At 41.2% G+C, this 23,878-nt stretch overlaps 1 protein-coding gene across 1 annotated transcript in view; it reads left to right on the top strand.

Moving 5' to 3' along the window:
• The first annotated feature begins 1,368 nt into the window (after positions 1-1,368).
• The window catches only part of LOC124291951 (post-GPI attachment to proteins factor 6-like), a 34,499-nt gene continuing 11,989 nt past the window's right edge, over positions 1,369-23,878 (top strand). The window contains exons 1-9 of the mRNA XM_046729033.1: positions 1,369-1,612; positions 6,766-6,940; positions 7,296-7,503; positions 8,891-9,021; positions 10,865-11,157; positions 11,650-11,971; positions 20,903-21,046; positions 21,694-21,839; positions 23,139-23,317. Of these exons, the coding sequence (XP_046584989.1) occupies positions 1,501-1,612; positions 6,766-6,940; positions 7,296-7,503; positions 8,891-9,021; positions 10,865-11,157; positions 11,650-11,971; positions 20,903-21,046; positions 21,694-21,839; positions 23,139-23,317 (1,710 nt within the window). The 5' untranslated portion in view covers positions 1,369-1,500. The remainder of the gene's footprint in view (positions 1,613-6,765; positions 6,941-7,295; positions 7,504-8,890; positions 9,022-10,864; positions 11,158-11,649; positions 11,972-20,902; positions 21,047-21,693; positions 21,840-23,138; positions 23,318-23,878) is intronic.

Genomic DNA, 23,878 nt, shown 5'->3' with positions numbered 1-23,878 from the left:
GATTTTGCTGGAATATTGCTAAAAGTGGCGTAAAACCAAACTCAGTCAGTCAGTACTTGGTTTCGGCGGGGCTTCACTCTTAAACTGGTATCTCAGCGACGTAGCACACAAACCAGCACTAGTCCAATTAGTAATCATGATAAAGATGGTTGATTTGTTGTTTAACGCCGCACTGGACCAGACAAGCCAGTGATCAACAGCATGAGCATCGATCTAGGCAATTGGGATACGATGCGAGCCTGAACACCACATCCCGTTAGTCGCCTCTTACGACAAGCATGGGCCACTGAAGATGAATTCGTACCCGGATCTTTTCGGGTTCACACACATGATGAAGACAAAAAAAGAGTTCAACGCCACGTGGTCAGGGATTGATCTCGGCCTAAATCATCGGGGGCAAATTTTATCATTAAGCTAACAATAGCTGGGCAGGCCGCCTCCTCCTCTACTACCACCACTGTTACCCAGTTTGTGAACATGGACGGTGGGGTAGCCTAGCTAATGGTTAAAGCGTCCGCTCGGCTGAAGACCCGGGTTCGATTCCCCACATGGGTACAATGTGCGAAGCCCCTTTCTGGTGTCCCCTGCCGTGATGTTGCTGGAATAATATGCTAAAAGCGGCGTAAAACCTTACTCACTCATGCACTCATACTTTCTTATCACTCATGCAGTTTGTGAACAAACCGATCACCGCCTCCACGGCCTCCTACTTCTATTGGCCCAGTGATTTCTGAAAATGGGCGAAATAAACACGCCACGAAAAGGCAGTCACGTGATTATTATAATGCCCCCTCACGAATTCCAAGAAAGCAATCGGAACGTTTTGACTCTGATCATAGATACCTCGGGATATTACGATGATTGGCGCTGTTTAGTGTTTTGTTTAAGATACAAGTCACAGTATATGGCTGACGTGGTACTGCAATTGACAATTTTGTTTAAATAGGGTATATCTTGCACCAGGTCATCAAGGTCCGCCAGCTCAACTTTATTTGTGTGAAATTGGGCGCACTTACTTTTCAGTTTGCGGAAGTTATAATATAACAGGGGCGGATACAGCTTTTTGAGAAAGGGGGGATGCACACTATTGAGAAAAAGAGGGGTGCACATTTCATTTTCACCCGAGTTTCAAATGTCATTAACAAACTTTCAGCACAAAAAGGGAGGGTGCGCACCCCTGCACCCTCCCTCCTATGTATAAATGGGCAAATCCCGCATTCTCGCGGCTTAGGTGCACCCCTGCATTGGTCATATGCATCCTCGAATGTTTGACATCTTATCACAAAAAGGAATTGTGGTATGAACAACAGTTCGTATGGTAGTTACCTCCCTTCGTGGTTCCAAACGGAAACTCTTCACCGCGATAACCCGTTATCGGCCCTCTCTATCCGGGAGGTAACAATGATAACAGGCACTGGGAAGGAGCTTACTCCCGGAAGTTTATGTATGACGTCACGAGGTGGACTGTAAGACTGGGAAAGATGAGGAAATGAGAAAAATATGGGCTTTAATCATGACGACCAAGATGGAAGCAGACATCTGAAACGTAACAGATTGACTGTTCTGATTGCCGTCGTTCTTCTAGTCCTGTGCGAAGCGGTGTCTCAGGGAGGTAAGTTTCAGCTGCAGTCGACGAACACGTATGAACTTCGATCAGGTTGTAATATGATCATTATGATTATGATTGTGCCCCATTGTAAACAGTCGTGGATGTGTATATTGTCATTGCATATAAGATCCAACAGAAACATACGATTTAATGGCTCTTTAATTTTTTATTTTTAATCTTTTGTGCAGCATGGAATCGAAAGTGAAAGAGACATGTTAGGGCTAATCCCCAAGTTGTGCCTGGGGAATCCCCATGTCCCTAATTATACGATTTTTACTTTGCCTTTATTCCGAGTTATCTATAGTGCGGGTGTCTCATAATGCAGGGGTTTATCCATGGAACCCATTAGGCTCTCACTGCAGGTTGCTGTGTGCTGTAGTAATTCACTGGACATTTCTAATGTGATCTGTCATCTGGCCGAAATGAAGTTATGTCCAGATATTTTTCCTTATACAGTCTAGCACCATTGTGTTGAACTCTGATAACTCAATATATCAGTTGTCTCGATATAACATCTCGGTCCCGGCAAAACCCTTCATATGAATCCAAATTTATCATTATTCAAGCTCTTTTTAACTCGATATGGATGTCTCGATATTTCAGATATCTCGATATAATTTCATGGCCCCAACAAGCAAAATTACCCTTCTAACTTCGATACTTGCAAAGAAACTCACCTATGAGCAAGAATCCCTCTGAACTGAGGTTGTTTACACACGGTGCGGCAAGAATCAAAGGGATGCAATAGTGTAAACTAATTAGGGCTATTTGGTTTGAAGGTGTCACTTGTTTGTTATTTAATTAGGATTAATTAAAGGTCACATGCAACCGAAAAATCAAACATAATTAAAACACAATTATCACTTATTCATGACATATAATATACATTGCTGGTTATGACAAAACATATATACAAAATTATAAGCGTACAGTCGCAAATCAAAAGTGCTATATATTGTACTTGGGTTTACTTCCCAAGAAACGAACCAGCCAGGATACCGAACCCAGTCAGAATGGGTGGGTGTGCACTCAAGTGTAACGGCTGGTTCATTTGCAGATGCCCTAACGGCTCATTGTGTGTGTATATGTAGAGATGTTGGGTTTTGTAAATACATGCTCATTTTTTGTGTATAACATTTTGCAATCAACAGACATCATAACATGTCATGTGTTCAAGTATCACACCTGCCTGTCTGTGTAATTACATAATGTGACAGAGACCGAACTCGGGCCATAAATCAATGCATTTTGTTTATGGTGTATAGCCTGATTGGTGTTAAGTTTAGTTTTGTCTGTGACAACATGTCTATAACACAGTTACAAATTCTGTCAACGCTAAATAATGACATTGCTTTCAAGTATCGAACTGAGAAAGTGACTCGGTAAGAAGAATGTGTGGTGAAATAGACAAATGAAATTATATAAAGTGTTAAATCGGTAATCTACTGTCATAACATATAAAAAAGCTCGCGCCTGTGAAATATCAACAGAACATTTGAAAAATAGCTCACACCAAACCCATCACCGAGTATTCACCGGACAACCCGTTTCCAAGCTGCGCAAACCTATTTCATGGCGCATGTGCTATGAGCGCAGTGCAGCTGTTGAAACCACTTCAATTCCCCCAAGCGCTGGGGGAAAATTAGTGAATCATTTGAACTACGATTTCGCACGTTTTTTTCATCGCATTATTTTTCAACTTTATAAGTTGAATTTGCATTTTTGATGATTTGTTTCTGTAAGTCCATACCGAAAGGTATCAGAATCTGCAAAGTTGTGTTTGACGTTGCATGTGACCTTTAAGAAGGAATTAATTAGGAAGTACTCACTGTTATGACTAAACACTGCTGATAACAGATAATAGTTTCGAATCAAAACATACTGAGATTCCAATTTGGGTTTTGTGTTGAGTTGTTTCTAAATTGCGGGCTGAGAGATACTGATTAGGAGTCATTTTGAAAGCTAATGTGATTGTGTATATCATCTCACTGGGTACTAATGTGTTATGTGTGTAATGTATGAACTCATGTGTATATAAGACGATGTATATAACATGTAGTTGACAAATGACAAATTATTTTGGTATGGCAAATTGATAATGTGCACAACGGTACAAGATAAGATTAATTTTACTTATAATACTGTGGAAAATGTGTAGTTCATATTGGTAGATTTCTTTTCAGATAAATACATAAGGATAGTATATGCTCCTCCTCCACAATTGATCTATGTGGTAATAAGATGGAATAATCTCCTGACGACTTTCTGCAAAATAAGGACAATTAAGCAGAGTGTGATACTCATCTTCAGTTTGCTGTAACTGACACTTGGAGCAGACTAATGCATTTCCATCAATGTTGTTATTAACCCGATACTGCTGAATATTTAACTCATGTGAAAGACAACGAAACTTACACTACATTGTTCTCAAATCTGTTTTGCAAGCAAGTGAAGATATGTACATTTCTGGAGTTAACAATGATTTTAATTTATGGGACACTTTCGTTTGGCATTTAGTTTTTCTCTTAAACAAATTTCCCTGTACTTTTTCTATGTATATAATATGTATATTTATATATTATGGATATAAGGCGATGTAAATTATTAAAATGTGTCATGTAAAAATGACACATATATGTTCGATCAATATTCTGTCACAGTTATTCCTTAAATTAAAAGATTTCGAAGATTACAGGATCATATAGCACCGTGACTAAATAGGTGACTAAATATCACAGGGAACAAAATAGAAAGCGCACCTTTTGTTATAGGGGATTACCTCGCTCCACTGATCTGGAACCCTAAAACAAAAGCTGCTGGGTGTCATATGAGTAGGCAAAGATAAGTACAAAAGTACAAAAATATAGAGAGTCAAACCATCCAACAACCCTTGCCTCTTTTTCTTGGTATGATCCAATGTTTGGATAACTAATTAATAGTTAAGATCACAGTGCTCATCCGTCGAATGCATTTTACTACTTTGAAATCAGAAATTGGACGGATCGGTATGAGGAAAGGATACAGGATTAACATTCCCATGAAAAGTTAATTGGTTTGTTTCAGATTAATCCCTGCTGTGTGTTAATTGAGTCTTCAGTGAAGGTTGTGTATTAGATATGTATAAAATCTTCAACAGCCCTAAAACAATATTCAACTGCACTATAGCTACAGTTGTGTGTTTGTTGATGGTTAAAGTGTTTGTATGGCATACACTTAATGGGTGAAAAATGATGGATGTCAGCTTCTGTATTACAAAGAACACATAATATTAGGGCTGTAACGATGCATCAAACTATCAATGTATTGCAATTGTAGAGTCTCCGATAGCAATTAATCGATGGTAGAAACAAAAAACTATCGATGTGTCTATAGTATGTGTGACTATCGATAGTTTAGTAATTGATTTCAGTTGATAAATGTGCAGCGCAAAATACAGGAAGTACCACATTTGTTCACTCTAATTTAGAGTTATCTGCTGCTGTTACCTCTTAAACAAACTTGATCTTGGTTTCAAGTTTCTTGTCAGTTATTAAAATAAACTGAAACTACTTCAGGTTGTTTTTATTTCATATAAACTACACATTCATTTGGGAAATGACTTCAAATAAGAGAATTCAAGGAAAATTATTTGTCCTTATAGTATTGCAATAGTTTGTCGCAATAGCCTGTTGCTATCGCAATAGTATGTTGCAATAGTATCGCTATCGCAATAGTTGTTTACCCCTCGATAGTCACCTCTACATAATATACCGATACTAAGATCCATAAACTTTCACCCTTTATTGATGGTTGTTTGTTGTGTTGATGTCAGATTATGAGACCAATAAGCATTGCAGAATTCAGAATAGATACATGTTCTATAAGAAAGCACTTGGCTGTTGTATGGGGTTCAAAACCTCCTGTCAGATCAGATCAGATCACACAGTCAACTATATATAATAATATTTATGATATCAAAACATATGAGGGAAACAACATCTTTTCATATAAAGTTCATTCTTAAAATTAAAACCTCCTAGATGTTAAGAGGAGGGATTTAGAGGAACGTATATATATCCTGCTACCTGTAATGCTTAAAAACAACATTGACAATGGATGCAAAAAAAAGTTCTTATTGCATCCACAGGGACGCAGAAAAAGTCCAAATATTTTTTGTATAAATTCCAATCAAGTAACAATAAGTTATCACTGAGTTTGCTACTAACTGGGTTATGGTATCATTTGCAATTAATTACTGTAACAATGTGATGATCATGATACACAATACAATAACAGTATTAGTAATAATATTTAAGTGTCTGGGACCCCCATTTTGTAGTCCAGGACCCCTGAAAATTAAGAATATGAGTCCCAGGGACCCTCAAATACAGGACTCGAGATAAATTCCTGGTTTGAAGCAAGGTTTCACACAATGAACTAGCTTTACAAACCAAGTATAAATGCAATCTTAAAGTTAACCACCCAGGTCATGGTAAACTGCCAAATGTGCCTATTAGTGTTTCAGAAATATTGTTGCACAATCAAAAGTTTATTGGGAATGTTAGTCAACAGTATATATAGAAAAAGATGGCTTATCATTGGTGTATGAAGCTTGAATGTGTTGAAAGCCATCATATTAGAAGCAATGATATAGAGAATCTCACCCAAGTGTCTACTGATATCAATTATATCAACACAAGTTGATAAAGTTACAAATATCCGAAGCTTGCCGAGGATATTTTCACTTTTATCAACGAGTGTTGATATAATTGATATCAGTAGACACGAGGGTGAGATTCTATTTATCATCAAAAATCACTCTTCATTAGTTTTCAATGAAAAATGTACATCTCTCAACACTGTACTACCATTAGACTTGCTGTGCAGTGATGTCACTGACTGACTGAGCATTGTGGATTCGAACCCGGTCTTCGGGCGAAGACGAGCGTCCATCAAGTTGATGATGTCATAGCATTTGATGACGCCATAGCAGGGCATTGTACAAAATCTACTGTCAAAACGATATCTCCTAGGAGATATCATATGATCTCACACAAGCGATATCTCCTGTGGAACACAGTTTTGGATGATAAATCGTGATGTTTATCATATGGAAGTATTACACAACCAGACTTGTATTACACAACCAGACTTGTATTATCAACATTGTGTTTCAGATGGTTATTATATAGCTGAGGTTGAGTGGACAGTGGGGGCTCCTGTCTCTCAGTACTACTCCTACAAGGATGTGTCCTTGATCACAATAACTATTCCACAAGCGACGGAGCAGGTTTTCTTGACATTGAGAGCATTTGCTTCAGATGAAAAATGTGCTGTCAGAAAGGTCAAGGTGTAAGTATACAGCTGTTACTTCATGTGTAGCATCATTAGCATTTCATTCTCATTCAGGATTCAAACCCAGACTCTCAAACTGAGGCTTCTAATTGCCAGCTCACAAAGACAGCACACTAACCCATATAACATATATGACAGGTATCTTGTTGAACCCTTGGAATCACTGATGTTGACCTTTCTTAAGTAAATTTAAAAGACTATGTTTATGATAAGTGTTTGTTATGAGTATGATGATTGTATTGCACAGAATACTGTGATGAAATCTTGCAACTTTTAATTCTATTATACATACTCTATCAGATTCCACTGAGTAAAATTCTGTAGTTCTTTGAAACCATCCGTCTTTTCACAGTTACCTTCAGCGGGGCAGGTATCCAGTGATCAGTCCAAACAATGAGACGTTCCCAGACCATTTCCATCTCCACCAGAGACAGGCGCAGGAGTATGTGGTGCCCTCGTCCAACGCGTCCGTGGAAGCCACCCTCCCCTACCCCATGCCTGGGAAGTGGTATGCTGGAGCCATCATGAAGGAATACAGCTCAGACGAGATCAGGCAGAGGGTCAGTGGGCAAATTAAATGATTATTTACAATGTCAAATTGTTCGAAATTATGAAGTGTTTTGAGGTCCCATGGTTATCTCATGCAGCACTGGAACTTAAATAAGTATATCTTATTGTCAGTGTGAGAAGTCATTGATGTTTGTGCCTCATTTCTAAGATTGAATTATCTGCAAGGAAATATTAGTCATCTATCCAGAATTCAATGGAATTCCGGGTAGGGATGGAATAGAGGTATCCAGCAACATACATGACTTGTGGCATATGATAATTGAAGGAATAAAAATGGATCAGGTGGTCAGGTTTGGTGACATATCTGCTTTGTTTATATATCTTGTATATATATGTATGTATCTTTCCCAGAGGCACAAATTGATGCTTGTGATGTCCATTGCAGGATTGTCTGGTTAACTTACAGACCCCTGTCATATAGTTGAAATATTGCATGATGCAGAGTTGAACAATGTTCAACAACTTGGTCAAGATACAATATGTCTTGATAGAATGGTTGCAACACAAATCCTGACTCAAATGAAACTTGACTCTTGTGATCTTGGGGTACACAGTCCATCTCCAAAGAGTATGTAGCCATGGCAACGGCCATGTTTTCAGAGCCTCCATGTTGATTTTGTAAAACATTCTCTAATCAAGTAGCAAGCGTATCTTAAGTAGCACACAAAAGTTAGCTTGAAAGGACCAGGATCTATCAGGGTTTTACACAATTCACATTTGTACAGAATGGACACAGACTATCTCATATACCGCATCCAAAATGACTCACTAATATTCCATGAATACCTACAGCGGATCAAGAGTAGTTATCTGTGTCTGTTATTTCACCATCAGTCATGACCACCATCCACATGATCACGGATTCATTCTGAAGTAATTACCTGCCCTGCCCTGCCCTGTCCCATTTCAATACTTTACAGGACCCCCATATCACCAGCAAGTACTTGGATCCCCATTTTTTAAGTGAAAGTAATATACTAATCTATAGATACACAGTCCATAGGTGGATCCAGAGGTGGGGTACAGGGTTGCACACCCACCTTTTGTACTGAAAGTTTATTATCTAAATGACCCTTGAAACTCTCATGAAAATGGTTGAAAATGAATTGTGCAGCCCCCTTTCTCTAAACACCGTATCCGCCCCTTCAGTCAGGGTTTAAGATTGAGATATTTGTGTGTGTGCAGGGTTTAAGATCGAGATATTTGTGTGTGTGCAGGGTTTAAGATTGAGATATTTGTGTGTGTGCAGGGTTTAAGATTGAGATATTTGTGTGTGTGCAGGGTTTAAGATTGAGATATTTGTGTGTGTGCAGGGTTTAAGATTGAGATATTTGTGTGTGTGCAGGGTTTAAGATTGAGATATTTGTGTGTGTGCAGGGTTTAACCAAGGACTGTACCTACAGCCTGTCTGTGATCACTGTGACTAAGGTGGTGGAGGATGTCTGGGACCTTTCCATGGAGAAAAGTCACAAGATTCACCTCAACCATGACCAGGAGAGACTTTACAAGTAGGTACTTTCTTCACAGGCTACAGAGAGACTTTACAAGGTAGATACTTTCATCGGTTTATAGTCAGGCTACAGGGAGAGACTTTACAAGTAGGTACCTTCATCGGTTTATAGTCAGGCTACAGAGAGACTTTACAAGGTGGTACCTTCATCGGTTTATAGTCAGGCTACAGAGAGACTTTACAAGGTGGTACCTTCATCGGTTTATAGTCAGGCTACTGAGAGACTTTACAAGGTGGTACCTTCATTGGTTTATAGTCAGGCTACAGAGAGACTTTACAAGGTGGTACCTTCATCGGTTTATAGTCAGGCTACAGAGAGACTTTACAAGTAGGTACTTTCATTGGTTTATAGTCAGGCTACGGAGAGACTTTACAAGGTGGTACCTTCATTGGTTTATAGTCAGGCTACTGAGAGACTTTACAAGGTGGTACTTTCATTGGTTTATAGTCAGGCTACAGAGAGACTTTACAAGGTGGTACACTCATCGGTTTATAGTCAGGCTCAGAGAGACTTTACAGAGAGACTTTACAAGTAGGTACTTTCATTGGTTTATAGTCAGGCTACAGAGAGACTTTACAAGGTGGTACATTCATCGGTTTATAGTCAGGCTACAGAGAGACTTTACAAGGTGGTACTTTCATTGGTTTATAGTCTGGCTACTGAGAGACTTTAAAAGTAGGTACTTTCATCGGTTTATAGTCAGGCTACTGAGAGACTTTACAAGGAGGTACCTTCATCGGTTTATAGTCAGGCTACAGAGAGACTTTACAAGGAGGTACTTTCATTGGTTTATAGTCTGGCTACTGAGAGACTTTAAAAGTAGGTACTTTCATCGGTTTATAGTCAGGCTACTGAGAGACTTTACAAGGAGGTACCTTCATTGGTTTATAGTCAGGCTACAGAGAGACTTTACAAGGTGGTACACTCATCGGTTTATAGTCAGGCTACAGAGAGACTTTACAAGTAGGTACTTTCATTGGTTTATAGTCAGGCTACAGAGAGACTTTACAAGGTGGTACATTCATCGGTTTATAGTCAGGCTACAGAGAGACTTTACAAGGTGGTACTTTCATTGGTTTATAGTCTGGCTACTGAGAGACTTTAAAAGTAGGTACTTTCATCGGTTTATAGTCAGGCTACTGAGAGACTTTACAAGGAGGTACCTTCATTGGTTTATAGTCAGGCTACAGAGAGACTTTACAAGGAGGTACCTTCATCGGTTTATAGTCTGCCTACAGAGAGACTTTACAAGAAGGTACTTTCATCGGTTTATAGTCAGGCTACAGAGAGACTTTACATGGTGGTACATTCATCGGTTTATAGTCAGGCTACAGAGAGACTTTACAAGGTGGTACTTTCATTGGTTTATAGTAAGGCTACTGAGAGACTTTACAAGAAGGTACTTTCATCGGTTTATAGTCAGGCTACAGAGAGACTTTACACGGTGGTACATTCATCGGTTTATAGTCAGGCTACAGAGAGACTTTACAAGGTGGTACTTTCATCGGTTTATAGTAAGGCTACTGAGAGACTTTACAAGGAGGTACTTTCATCGGTTTATAGTCAGGCTACTGAGAGACTTTACAAGGAGGTACCTTCATCGGTTTATAGTCAGGCTACTGAGAGACTTTACAAGGTGGTACCTTCATCACAATCTAGTCAGACCGGATTATGCCTTGTCTTGTTGATTTTCCAGATCAGTAGTATGTCTAAATTTAGTATGTTAGTCGTACTTCCCAAGCTTAGATATCATTAGACATAATATTCATCAGTGAAACAGTGCTAAGAAGTCAAGAAATACAAATAAGTTTAGTTATTATCCTCTCATCCTCTCTCCCAGGTTCAGAGCACCAGACTTCACAGTGTTCTATGACATACAGATGAGTGATTGTGAGACAACAGAAGGCACTACGACTCAAGCCATCTCACCATGCCCCTTCAGTTTCATGCTCTCTGGCGAGGTGGTACCTTCCAATGCCTCCGTCACCGTCAACTGCAGCCTCAGCAACAAAACATGCATCCACCCTGTGACATCACCTCCTATGCAGGAGCCAACTTACATCAAGTTCATTCGTAACCCGGCATTGCCTTTAGTGAAAACATTGTCATTTAATCTTCATTTTCAGACTTATGGTGAGTGATTAGGTGAGGTGAGGTGAAATTGGGTTTAACGCTGTACTTTGAGAATATTTGTACCTAGCTGGTTTTATAGTGCTAGCCCACTGAGATACCATGCCGCAGTGAAGCATGAATACTCCACTCAGACACATTATAATGACTCCGAGCCGACCAGTCCTTGTTGTACCCATTTATGCCGAGTGCCAGGCAGGGACCAACAAGTACCATATTTTAACGTCTTTTGGTATGACGCGGTCGGGGATGGAACCCGCAACCTTTTGCTCTCTGTGAGTGATTATATCGCCAATAAGAGTACTGCTCTATACCACTGATAATATATCATAACTACATGATACCATTTGTAGTACTGTTGCAACAATAACTTGACAGGGGTCCATGTATTTATTTTAATTTGGGCAGAAAAACATGGTGATTTGCAGGGAAAAGCGGTTTTACAATTTCAGGTTTATTACTAGGGTCAACAAGCTGAATATTTCTGTGTTTCAGAATGCGACAAACCCACCCTACTGGAAGATATGGGTAAGAAGAACACCACTGATGGCATCGTAAGATACTCACCCTATAGGCGAGAACGACCTACAAAGAAAGCACATTGTGTTACATCTAATTCTCTAGGCCGGTATAAGATAGCACCTATAGACTTCTCAGGGGTGTTTGTGATCCACAACTATGGAGAACTGCCTATCCCAGAGAATCAGATCCTCTTATCAAGCCTGTGGTCTTTCTCGACTAGCTTCAACCTGGACGAAGTGGAAGACACTGGCGGAACTCTCTCAAAATCAGCCTGGGTGTCCTTGAGGATCGTGCAGTGAGTGCATGCTGGGATATGTTACTTAAGCTCATGAGGGGATTTGTCTGAGGTCAATATAAAGTCTCAGCCATGTACCAAATATTGGTTAATTTCCCAAAAAGGAACTGATAATGTAAATAGTAAACCATTGTTATAGAAAACACACTTACAATGATCTGATGGACATTACAAGGTGGGGATTGTTTTGTGTCATCTGCTGTATACAGTAAACAGTAGTGATAAACTCAGTGGGACCACTACTCTAATTTGCTATAGCTGTAGATGGTTATACATGTTTCATGCTGTCCGGTAATTCCGCGCACCTAAGCACATCGATCGCAACACGGCAACTAATGTCTCTTAGGTTTTGTGGTTTACGTGACTAAACATGCTGGTATGCATCATATTTACCTAGAAATATAAGTTTTATTGATGACTATAAGATTCTAACATTGCATTATGCCATACGGTTGACCTTACCAGCGTTCTGAGGACATCGCTTGCTGTCCGGTAATTCTGCGCAGCAACTGATGCACATAACATCCAGCTGGAGATCCGAAGTATGGAAGCGTATTAGGGCCAGATTATTTTCAAAAATCACTATTTTTTCTTATCCTGACTCATGTTTATTTGCTTGTCTTCTTCTTCTGGCGAACCTAGTGGAACACTTGTATCTCCCAATTGAAGCTCCCTTCAATAAAAAATCACTCATTAGTACTCACCCCGAGTTATCTCCCTTTCCGAAGCGCGGGAAGGAGGGCGCCACCTTAGCCCATGTGCCTCACTCTCTCCTTCTTCGCCCAGTGAGCTGGACGTGAGAGCGCCTGTGTCTCCCAACACACATATCCTTTATTTAAATCTAGTTAAGTTCCTCTTATACATTAGTATAGAGGTAGTACTAGTATATTTATTCAATTTGCATTGATTATTAATTGTGTTTCTGCTGTTTTATTCACTTTAATTGTCGTGGATTGTTCAGTAGGCTACATTGATGAAAATTTGCACAGAATGTAAACTATGTTATTGTGAGATCGATCCTCATTTAAAATGCCCTAGCTGCATTACTCCATGTTCCTTTGATTTCGCTGTAAATTGTGTAACAATTTACCTATCTCTGCTTTTGACAAATATTTATGTTCCGCTTACAGACGGAAGGCAGATAAATCTCGTGACAGAATTCAAACATGGCTAATAGATCGCAAATTAATGTTTCATGTCAACTGTTGATTGAGGACTCGCCACCGCTGGTGACATACCTGAGTTTCCTCGGGCGATAAGCTTGGACGCAGTCCGCTATGTCCAAGAAGCTTACCTGCATCTCAAGAGCTGCCGCCGCCTCAGTCCAAGTCGAGGAAACCAGCCACATCATCTCGTGCACTTCCCACGCACTCCAAGATCTACACCGGCCATCTAAAGGGAAGTCAACTAAATCTAATAAATTTGCTTTGATATCTTACCAGTTACAGAATTAGCATTATATGATGATGATATGCCTATTATCATTCCAGAAGTTCGTCACAAAGAAACGGCCCGCTTCTGCTTTACTATCACCTCTGGCATAGACGGACACACAAACCGAGATGCCGGTATGCTAATACCAATACATCTATCTGAGGGTCCTGTCACTTCTGCAGAGAGACATCCCTCGCCAACGCAGAGCGCCCCAGATGACTTGATCAACCACATCATGATGAGAATGATGGAACAACGCCACGGCCTCGAAGAGCCACGGGCCCCAGAGCCCACCCCATACTAAGTCATACAGGGCCCCAGAGCCCGCCTTTGACTTCGCTAGGGGCCCCTGAGCTCACAGACGCTGCAGCCGCTCGCTAAGGGCAACCCCTGTCCGGAGTGAGCTCTTGCATAAGGTATCCCAGGCCTACTCCGAGATGGAGCTAGAGTCTGACCTTTACAAGAGGCTTCTCATGGAGAAGGAGTGTTTCGCCTAGCACGCACCTTTGTCATGTAATGGCGGGCGCCGCGAAAAGCAAACACTCATATGTCGGATCGGACACTGACTCCAGACAATTGCGCAAGACGCTGCAGGCTAAGTGGTTCTACAACGCCTAGAAGACGCTTCAGGCAGCCCTCATCATCCGTCCGAAGCCCGCGAGCGCCGACGGTTATCACCGCTCAATGAGCCCACAGTCTCCGCAGAAGGGATATCCTCTCCAAGATCTACATACACTAGCCACTTGTCAGTCCGTTCTCCTCAGTCCTCACATAGATCTTCTTACAGATCGAGGTCTCCTCGACATATCACCATACGCCAGAGGAAGACGATGGTATCATATTCTCAGAGGCTGAGATATGGTATTGGATGGTAAATGAATTACAACTGGCCTCTCCCTCCAAGAACGAGGATACAGCCCAAACTTACCTGATGAAAGATGATGACGTAGATCATATCACCATACCTCCTGTGCATCCTATCGCAGCCGTTCCTGCTAAACTGGATACAACTTACTCTAAATCTACTAAATCCCATCTTCCTCACTTACCGATCTTCAATGCCAAGCAATTCTATGGACATAATATGGAGCCTTTTTTCAAGACTCAGGAGATCGATGAGAACTTCAAGATTATCAATGATTCCAAGTCCAGAAGTTATAGGATTGATGATCGCAAGATGGCCCACTTAGATACCATTGCTAGAAGAATGTTCTTCGGACTTAATAGATCTAGGACTATTAACGAAACGTCTTCAAACAGTCAGCACAGAGGTACTCGGGTAAGGCTAAATTCTCAGGGTTACAGAGAGCACGGGATAAGAAACTAGCGGCCGCTAATAATCCCAAGGATTCTTTTCGTCGCCTCTACAACAAGTTCAGAGGAGGATCAGCTAGAGGCAGATCATCCAGAGGTAGCCGTGGATATAAACGATGAAAGTCAGGTTCGGAACGACTGGAGTCTTCCACCCCCAGTCGTCCCAGTACAACCGTCTCAAGTGGGTGGACGATTACAACTTCACTGGGAAAACTGGGGAATACTTCAAGACCCGTGATGTATCCAACATCCTTCGGTAATGGATATTCGCCTACAACTCAAGGCTGCCACCGTTAACAGTCAACCCACCAGGGTTCAACGCTCATCTGGCATCACTACACCGATGTTAAGAGAAACAGTACAGTCTCTACTAAACAAACAGGCCTTAGAAGTTCTCGATCAGCAAAATATCATACCAGGTTTTGTATTCCCAGTCTTCCTAGTACCAAAAGAATTCAAAAGAGAAGTATCACCTCATTTACAACATGAGCACTTTCAACAGAGAATTTCTATGCAAACCACCAGCTGCTTCAAGATGATACATTTACCTCAACTTCGTCATCTAATTCATTCACTAGATTACATGGTAAGTATAGATCTGCAGGATGCATACCTACACATTCCATTCATCCCAGTTCAAGGAAATATCTGAGATTCATGCTAGACGGCATACACTACCAATGGAAAGTACTTCCCTTCGAATCACTTCGCCCCATGGATATTTCACAAGAATAACCAAGCCTATGGTCTCATATCTACATCGCCAAGGCCTGGGGCGCATTTTACCTAGACGACGGCATACAGGTGGATACACATCCACAGCGCCTCAGACTACAGCTGAACTTTACAATCAAGCTACTACCTGCGAGTTAGGCTGGTTAGTAAATCATCGCGCAAGTCGGACCTAGAGCCCACGCAGGATCTGCAGTTTCTAGGCATACGCATTCCTTACAGCTCAGAACCCATTATGATAGTCCCGGAGGACAGATGATCAAGATACAACAAATGATCCCCAAGCCCTACTCTCCCATACCACTACGACAGTGGCACAGTCTACTGGGACTACTCACATCGGCTCAAGATTTGACACTCAGAGGCAGGCTCCAATTAGCGTCCATTACAAGTCCTCATCAATGCCCATCTCGAGGACCCTCTACCATCGCTTAGTCTACCAGATTACGTCAAACCACATCTACTCTGGTGGACCAAGAGATTGAATGTCTGGGCGTAGAAGCGTCTCCTTTTAGCTCGAGAGCCGGAATCACACCTTTGCGTTACGGATGCGTCACTAAAGGTTGGGAGCCCACCTTTCCGGCAGGACAGCGTCCAGGCCTATGGAGCATTCAAGAGAGCTTATGTCACATAAATCTGCTAGAGATGCAAGCAGTCATAAAACGCCATAGATCACTGGAGCAACCTATTACAGAGCGCTCAGTTAATGATTCATACAGACAACTCCACAGTGGCGTTTTATGTGAACAACAAACAAGGGTCAACAAGATCACTGAATCTACTCTTTCGATGTTTCAAACTGTTCGATCTAGTCGACAGTCTAAACATACATATCAAAGCATGCCACATTCCAGGGGCAAAGAATGTGTTAGCAGACGGCTCTCTCGCCACACCAACCATCGCATGCGACAGAATGGATGCTCCACACACAGAGATATTCAATCAGATAATCGCTTGGAAATAGGGATCTCCTCTCTGATAGATCTATTTGCCACCCGATTCAACAATCAACTGACAACCTTCGTTTCGCCAGTACCAGACCCACCAGCATGGGCAACGGACGCACTAAGCATAGTCGGAGGGACTAATGCGGCACGCTTTCCCTCCTGCTGATCCCACAAGTCTTAAAAAAATCAGTCAAACGAAGAGCCTCGATCTGATTTTGGTCTCGCCTTACCTGGCCATGTAGAACGTGGTTCCAGATCTCTTCACGAAGAATGCGGAAAACCAGTACTTCCAGCTCCCACTGCGCGCTCCAATCTACTGATACATCCACACCAAACAAGTGCACAAAACACCAGAGGCATTCCGACTGCACATGTGGATTGTATCAAGGCGTGTTTGGAATAAGAGAGGTTATTCCAACAGAGCAGCTGGCGGTCGCGCGCTTGCACTCACGTAATTCCACTTTCGTAATTTATATAAATGACGATAAATGGCTCAGATTTCCCATCAATTATCGCGGCTAAGAAAGGATTTTCAGCCAGATTTGCTACACATCCTCAAGTGGCAGATTTCTTATGTTTCCTCACGCCAAACTAAGAATCTCAAAGGATCTACACTATCCAATTTATCTTGGGTAAGCTTTCATAAGCTCAGTCATTACTATGAGAACGGGCGTCAAACTGACCAAAACACCGAATTACCGGGGCGCTTGCTACACGTGCCTTCGATTGGAAGATCAGGAAACGGAAGTTTCAAAGCGCCAGCATGGGATCTAAATCGTGGTACTTCAACACCTCACAAGTGAGGGCTTATGAACCATTATTATCTGTGTCATATGAATCATTGACCCACAAAACCTTATTCCTGCTAGCGTTATGCCACTGCGCCAGAATGTCGGAAATTCACAGCTTTGGACTATGAGAGAACACGATTTGATGATATTCATAATATCGGCTCATCTGGGACTTCGCTGGGATTTTATAGCAAAAATCAACTACCAGGTCAACCAGACAGGTTGTTCCATGTCCCAGCCCTCTCTTCCATACTGGGGCCGCGGAGGATACGATGGACTTATCACTTTGCCCTGTACGTGCATTGAAAATATATCTCCAAAGATCCAAGCAAAGTAGAGGGAAATTCAAAAGATTGTTTATCCCCATATCTACCACTTCACAGACAGAAGTGTCAGCAAGACGACCATTTCTATTTGGATTGAACTGTCATACTAAGAGCCTACAAGGCAGCAGGACTGAACCCCTCCAAGTGCTGCTAATCCTCACGCGAAATTAGAGCACTAGCCTCAACTCTGGTTACATAGAAACTGTTCTTTGAACAACATTATGGAGGGATGTTTTGGAGGTCGAGATGGTGTTTGCAAACCATTATCTGAGAGATATCACCACCAAGGACGTCTCAGGTATCCACCATTTCGGTCCCATGGTCCCGCTCAACAGTTGACAGTTCCACGGAGAAGATAAGTTTATCTTGATGATTTTTATACTTATCTGATAACAGTACTAATAGCTATATGCTATATACATATATTTTTACTTAAGTTAAAATATTATCTTAAGTTCTGTACTATGATTCTTTATCATAATACCTACAACTCGTCGACGAGTTCTACTATTTTATATGTTCAGCTTAAGTTATTCCTTAAGCTCTATCATATGTTCATTTCATAACATGTATTAGTTAACAAACTTCAAGCAGTAGTTGGTTACTATTATACAGCTTAAGTTATCATTATACCTTAAGCACAGTTATGTTATAGCTTATATATATGCATATTGTAAGCTTATTACTTTGGTTCTTATAAAAGTATTCATTATAAACTATCTACAGTTTATACTACCACATTAAGGGCTCTAGCTTATTAATGTTCTATATACTTTTATTATATTCAGTAAATTGTAATAACCTATTTAAAGGCAACTGTTAATTTAACAGCAGGAATTCAGTTCAGTGCCTTCATGAAGTTCCCTTAGGGTTATTACAATCATCTCAGTTCAAATCACTAATTAGTAAAATCCAAAGTATATATAATCCCACCTCCTATTCCGTAGGATTCTACAAGCAAATAAACATGAGTCAGGATAAGAAAAAATATGAAATTTTTAGAGTAAAATTAATATTTTTATGCTTATCCTGACTCATCAGGTAAGCTTCCCGTCCTCCCACTTAACACTTTGGATTTCGGAAAAATAAAGTGTTGGGCTCAAAACAAAGGAGAGTGAGGCACATGGGCTAAGGTGAAGCCACTCCTTCCCGCCGGAGGAAGGGAGATAACTCGGGGTGAGTACTAATGAGTGATTTTTTATTGAAGGGAGCTTCAATTGGGAGATACAAGTGTTCCACTAGGTTCGCCAGAAGAAGAAGACAAGCAAATAAACATGAGTCAGGATAAGTATAAAAATATTAATTTTACTCTAAAAATTTCATTCTTCAATGTAAGGAAGAGTATTTCATATTAAATCGAAGTATAAATAATGAAGAAAAAGGTTTAAAAGTATGAAAAAAACGGATTTTCATTAAACTGTCAATTTATCTGTCAATTACTGTTATTTACTTACCTTTAGTGATTAAAAGCCAGTCCCTTATAGAAATGTCCCGATTTCAAGCGTAAATGTGGTAGCAGACGATGTTTACCTTCGTACAAAAGTACGCTATTGCAGATGCGCAGAATTACTGGACGTGCGGAATTACCGGACTCGCTTGTATATCTGTTGTTTTGGGGTTAGACCCAGACATGAATTTTATTTTCTGCGATTTCCATGGAACCGTGACTTAGGCTGTGGCTATGAGGTTGTCATCTTGTCTGGAGCAGATCTCCTAAACTATACATGCTAGCTTCATCAAACGTGGTACATATGTCAAGCATGATCCCTAGATGTGCCTTTTGGGGTTTAGACCCAGATATGAATTTTATATTCTGCTGTTTCCATGGAAACGTGACTTCAACTGGCCTCAGCTGAATTTGGTGGTAGTGCTCCTTTCTGGAGCAGATCTTAAAAACCTTTCAATACTCTCCTTCCACATTGCTATATTCACTCCAAAACATTTGACATAATCATAACTAGTAGACATATTCATAAAGAGTATTTTGATGACTATGACTTCTTGTTGTGTTTGGCATAAGAGTCTTAACTTTAATCAGATAGAGATATTAGGAACTTCAAAATAAAGATCACATCTGTGTTCCTTTGATGACCCAGATTCTTCAGTCAAGTTAAGTGTTCTGCCTCTAGCAGTTGTTTGAAATGATTTAGTGATTGTCCATAACTAAAATATGCTTTGTAAGGTACCTGTCCTTACAGAGTGCCTGCTACAATCTCTCACATCCACTGTAGGTATCTCTCCTTACAGAGCGCCTGCTACAATCTCTCACATCCACTGTAGGTACCTCTCCTTACAGAGTGCCTGCTACAATCTCTCACATCCACTGTAGGTACCTCTCCTTACAGAGCGCCTGCTACAATCTCTCACATCCACTGTAGGTACCTCTCCTTACAGAGTGCCTGCTACAATCTCTCAGCCACTCCACTGTAGGTACAATCTCTCGTACCCTTACAGAGTGCCTGCTACAATCTCTCACATCCACTGTAGGTACCTCTCCTTACAGAGTGCCTGCTACAATCTCTCACATCCACTGTAGGTACCTCTCCTTACAGAGTGCCTGCTACAATCTCTCACATCCACTGTAGGTACCTCTCCTTACAGAGTGCCTGCTACAATCTCTCACATCCACTGTAGGTACCTCTCCTTACAGAGTGCCTGCTACAATCTCTCACATCCACTGTAGGTACCTCTCCTTACAGAGTGCCTGCTACAATCTCTCACATCCACTGTAGGTACCTCTCTCCTTACAGAGTGCCTGCTACAATCTCTCACATCCACTGTAGGTACCTCTCCTTACAGCTCCTGCTACAATCTCTCACATCCACTGTAGGTACCTCTCCTTACAGAGTGCCTGCAATCTCTCTCACATCCACTGTAGGTACCTCTCCTTACAGAGTGCCTGCTACAATCTCTCACATCCACTGTAGGTACCTCTCCTTACAGAGTGCCTGCTACAATCTCTCACATCCACTGTAGGTACTCTCCTAGGTACCTCTCCTTACAGAGTGCCTGCTACAATCTCTCACATCCACTGTAGGTACCTCTCCTTACAGAGCGCCTGCTACAATCTCTCACATCCACTGTAGGTACCTCTCCTTACAGAGCGCCTGCTACAATCTCTCACATCCACATCCACTGTAGGTACCTCCTTACAGAGTGCCTGCTACAATCTCTCACATCCACTGTAGCTACCTCTCCTTACAGAGTGCCTCATCACAATCTCTCACATCCACTGTAGGTACTTCTCTCCTTACAGAGCGCCTGCTACAATCTCTCACATCCACTGTAGGTACCTCTCCTTACAGAGTGCCTGCTACAATCTCTCACATCCACTGTAGGTACCTCTCCTTACAGAGTGCCTGCTACAATCTCTCACATCCACTGTAGGTACCTCTCTCTTACAGAGTGCCTGCTACAATCTCTCACATCCACTGTAGGTACCTCTCCTTACAGAGTGCCTGCTACAATCTCTCACATCCACTGTAGGTACCTCTCCTTACAGAGTGCCTGCTACAATCTCTCACATCCACTGTCCTTACAGGTACCTCTCACACATCCACTGTACAGAGTGCCTGCTACAATCTCTCACATCCAGGTGGCTCCTCTATTTCTACCCAGAGTGCCTGTAGGTTATCCACCTCTCCTTACAGAGTGCCTGCTACAATCTCTCAAATCCACAGTAGATACCTCTCCTTACAGAGTCCACATCCACAGCAGGTATTTCTCCTCTAGGTTGAATTTTACGTTTAGATAAATGACAATAAAAGGTTCAGTATGACTAGAGATACTGATCTGTCTTCACCGATTTGCCCTTCTGCCCAGAGAGCGGAAAGTCACATGTTCAGCTGCATCGTACCAAAAGACGTTACAAAACGTTACTCTCTTAACGTTGTTGCCCAGCCTGGTGCTCTGCATTAAGGTGATGAAGCAAGGACTGGCTGGTTCAGCCTTCCCGCTCGTATACTGTGTCAGACTGGCATGGTAGACTGTGGCAAGGTATCTCAGGGCACAATATTAGTCTGGACTAGTACAAGCAGCCTCAAGGACACATGCATTCACATGTCTTCTTTCATGTCCAACATTTGCTACCTGGAAAATGGATAAAATTTAACAATAACACATGTAGCACATTGACTTCAGCATGCTAAACTGTTATCTTGCTCTTGTTTCTGTTTCAGCAAGCCCTTGGTATGTGACCATGCCCCACTGGTTGAGTTCATGGTGAGTCTGTCGCCATGTGTCGAGGAACGCTGCGGCCGTTACGGCAAGTGTAAGGAGTACATCAGCGGCGTGCACATCTTCAGCTCCTGTGAATGCTATGCAGGTAACTTGTTGATACAGCTACAAACTATACTCATAAACATCGAAGGTTTTGTTCAGGGTGACTTGTATTTAGGAAATAAAGTTCTCTCTACCCCAATGTGTTTTGTAATGAAGTATTATTACTTTATAATAACTACCGTTCTCGTGCTTTAATTATAATAGTTTCAGGGCAAAGCTATACTTTATTACAAAACACATTGGGGTAGAGCCAACTTTACATCTTTTCTAAGATGCTAAATTTAATACTTTCTAAGGATAATTACGATTAATTTAAGGCAGAAAACAAACGACGGTGTCGGTGACCTAAATTAAGAATCAACGCACAGGGCTAACTGGCACGCTGTTCTATTGATGTGTCTGCCCCCCTACATTAAGACGAACGTTACCAGAAAGAAAGAAATGATAACAGTTTGATGACGGGTTCATGTTCAGATTAAATATCTTCTCTGAATTATTTTAATTACATCTGTCATTAACGTAAACCATATGGGGCAATATGAACGTCGCATTTCTACTACCAACGTAAGTTTAGATCAGTACATCCAAATGAAGCTGAGTAGTCAAACGACATTCCACGAATGCATTGTGGGAATGTAAACATGGTGAACGTTACCGTGTCGCTGAAAACTTGTGAGTCGAATTAACACATTTTAACCGTCGTAAAACATAAACGTAATGTTTCCACCAGTGATGTTAGCTGCGTGAAGCAACTGCAAACCAAGAAACGGGATGCAACAGGATAGTTTACGGTAGGAGGCCGTACGAGGCGATGACAACTGACATGCATCGTGACGTTGCTTACACTGTGACGTAATGTAAAATGGTTCGATTACGAGGGGCACACTAGAATGGCGCAGTGACGGGAATAACGTCATTCAATTGTTACGTCATCAAAAAACTATACCTTTATTGTCTGATAATGTATATTTTTTTCGATTGTTCTAACCGCTAGGCATCTTAGAATGCAAGATATTGAAAAAGCTCATTGACTTTGAGAAAGAGGACGAATCTGTGGTAAAAGGTCAATGGTTTGTGACATTTACAAGTGGTTCATTCCAAGTCAGTCAAGTTTGCATTATGGTTAGTTTTAAGGTTAACAACTTTTGACTCAATATGATTGCATAGATGAAAGTTATGTAGACTTCGGAAAGCAATAGAGCTTGTAAAGACTTAATTGTTGGACAGTATTGTGAGGGTATGCCCACACAGATGTTAGTCACGTAGACTTGAAGTAACAACACAACTTGCCAAGGTTTTATTGTTGTCTCCTGGTAACCATGGAAACTTCCATATTTCACAGGTTGGCAAGGGTATGGCTGCACAGACGGAACCCATGCGAACTCAGACACAACAGAGCTGGCCATGACCTTGCTCTTGTCTCTTAGCAACCTCTTCTTCATCCCAGGCATCCTTTTGGCTCTGCATCGACGCTACTTTGTGGAAGCCCTTGTCTATTTTTTCAACATGTTTTTTTCAACAGTGAGTTGACACTTATTTGGATTCATTGTTAACGCTTTTCACATGGAATGTTAATTAAATCAGAGTTTACCATTAATCAGTGAACATTATTTTTATGTGGTCTTAGCTTTGTCTCAAAACGAAAGAGAATGTCACTTTCCAAAAACTGACCAAACCAAAACTTGCAAGCAGTGATTTTTACTGTTTAAGCACAAAGGCCTTGTCAGAGTTTTACCTCGACTCACAAACAGGGGGTCCCAGGGACCCCTAATTATTAGTTTTACGGGTCCTTGCCGGGAAATGAGGGTCCTGTGAAGTAACAGTATAGAGAACTGTATGTTTTGATAATTTCTTTAGAGCCTGGAATGAATCATTGATCATGTGGACTGATGGGTGAAATGATGCAAGTAACTGCTCTCAAAGAAACAACCAAAAATTTTCCAAGTCAAGGATGTGTTGTGGGTACAATGAATAAAATTGTGTGTCAATCTGAATGCAGTGAATTATTGTTCTGCATACATTCTCTACATTTATGGATACTAGACACGCATTTGCACGTCGTGTAAAATGGTGAATGTTATA

This window comes from Haliotis rubra, unplaced genomic scaffold, assembly GCF_003918875.1.
Source record: "Haliotis rubra isolate DU_JTF1 unplaced genomic scaffold, ASM391887v1 Scf502, whole genome shotgun sequence".
Taxonomy (NCBI): Eukaryota; Metazoa; Mollusca; class Gastropoda; order Lepetellida; family Haliotidae; genus Haliotis; species Haliotis rubra.
This window is presented reverse-complemented; position numbering and strand designations above follow the sequence as displayed.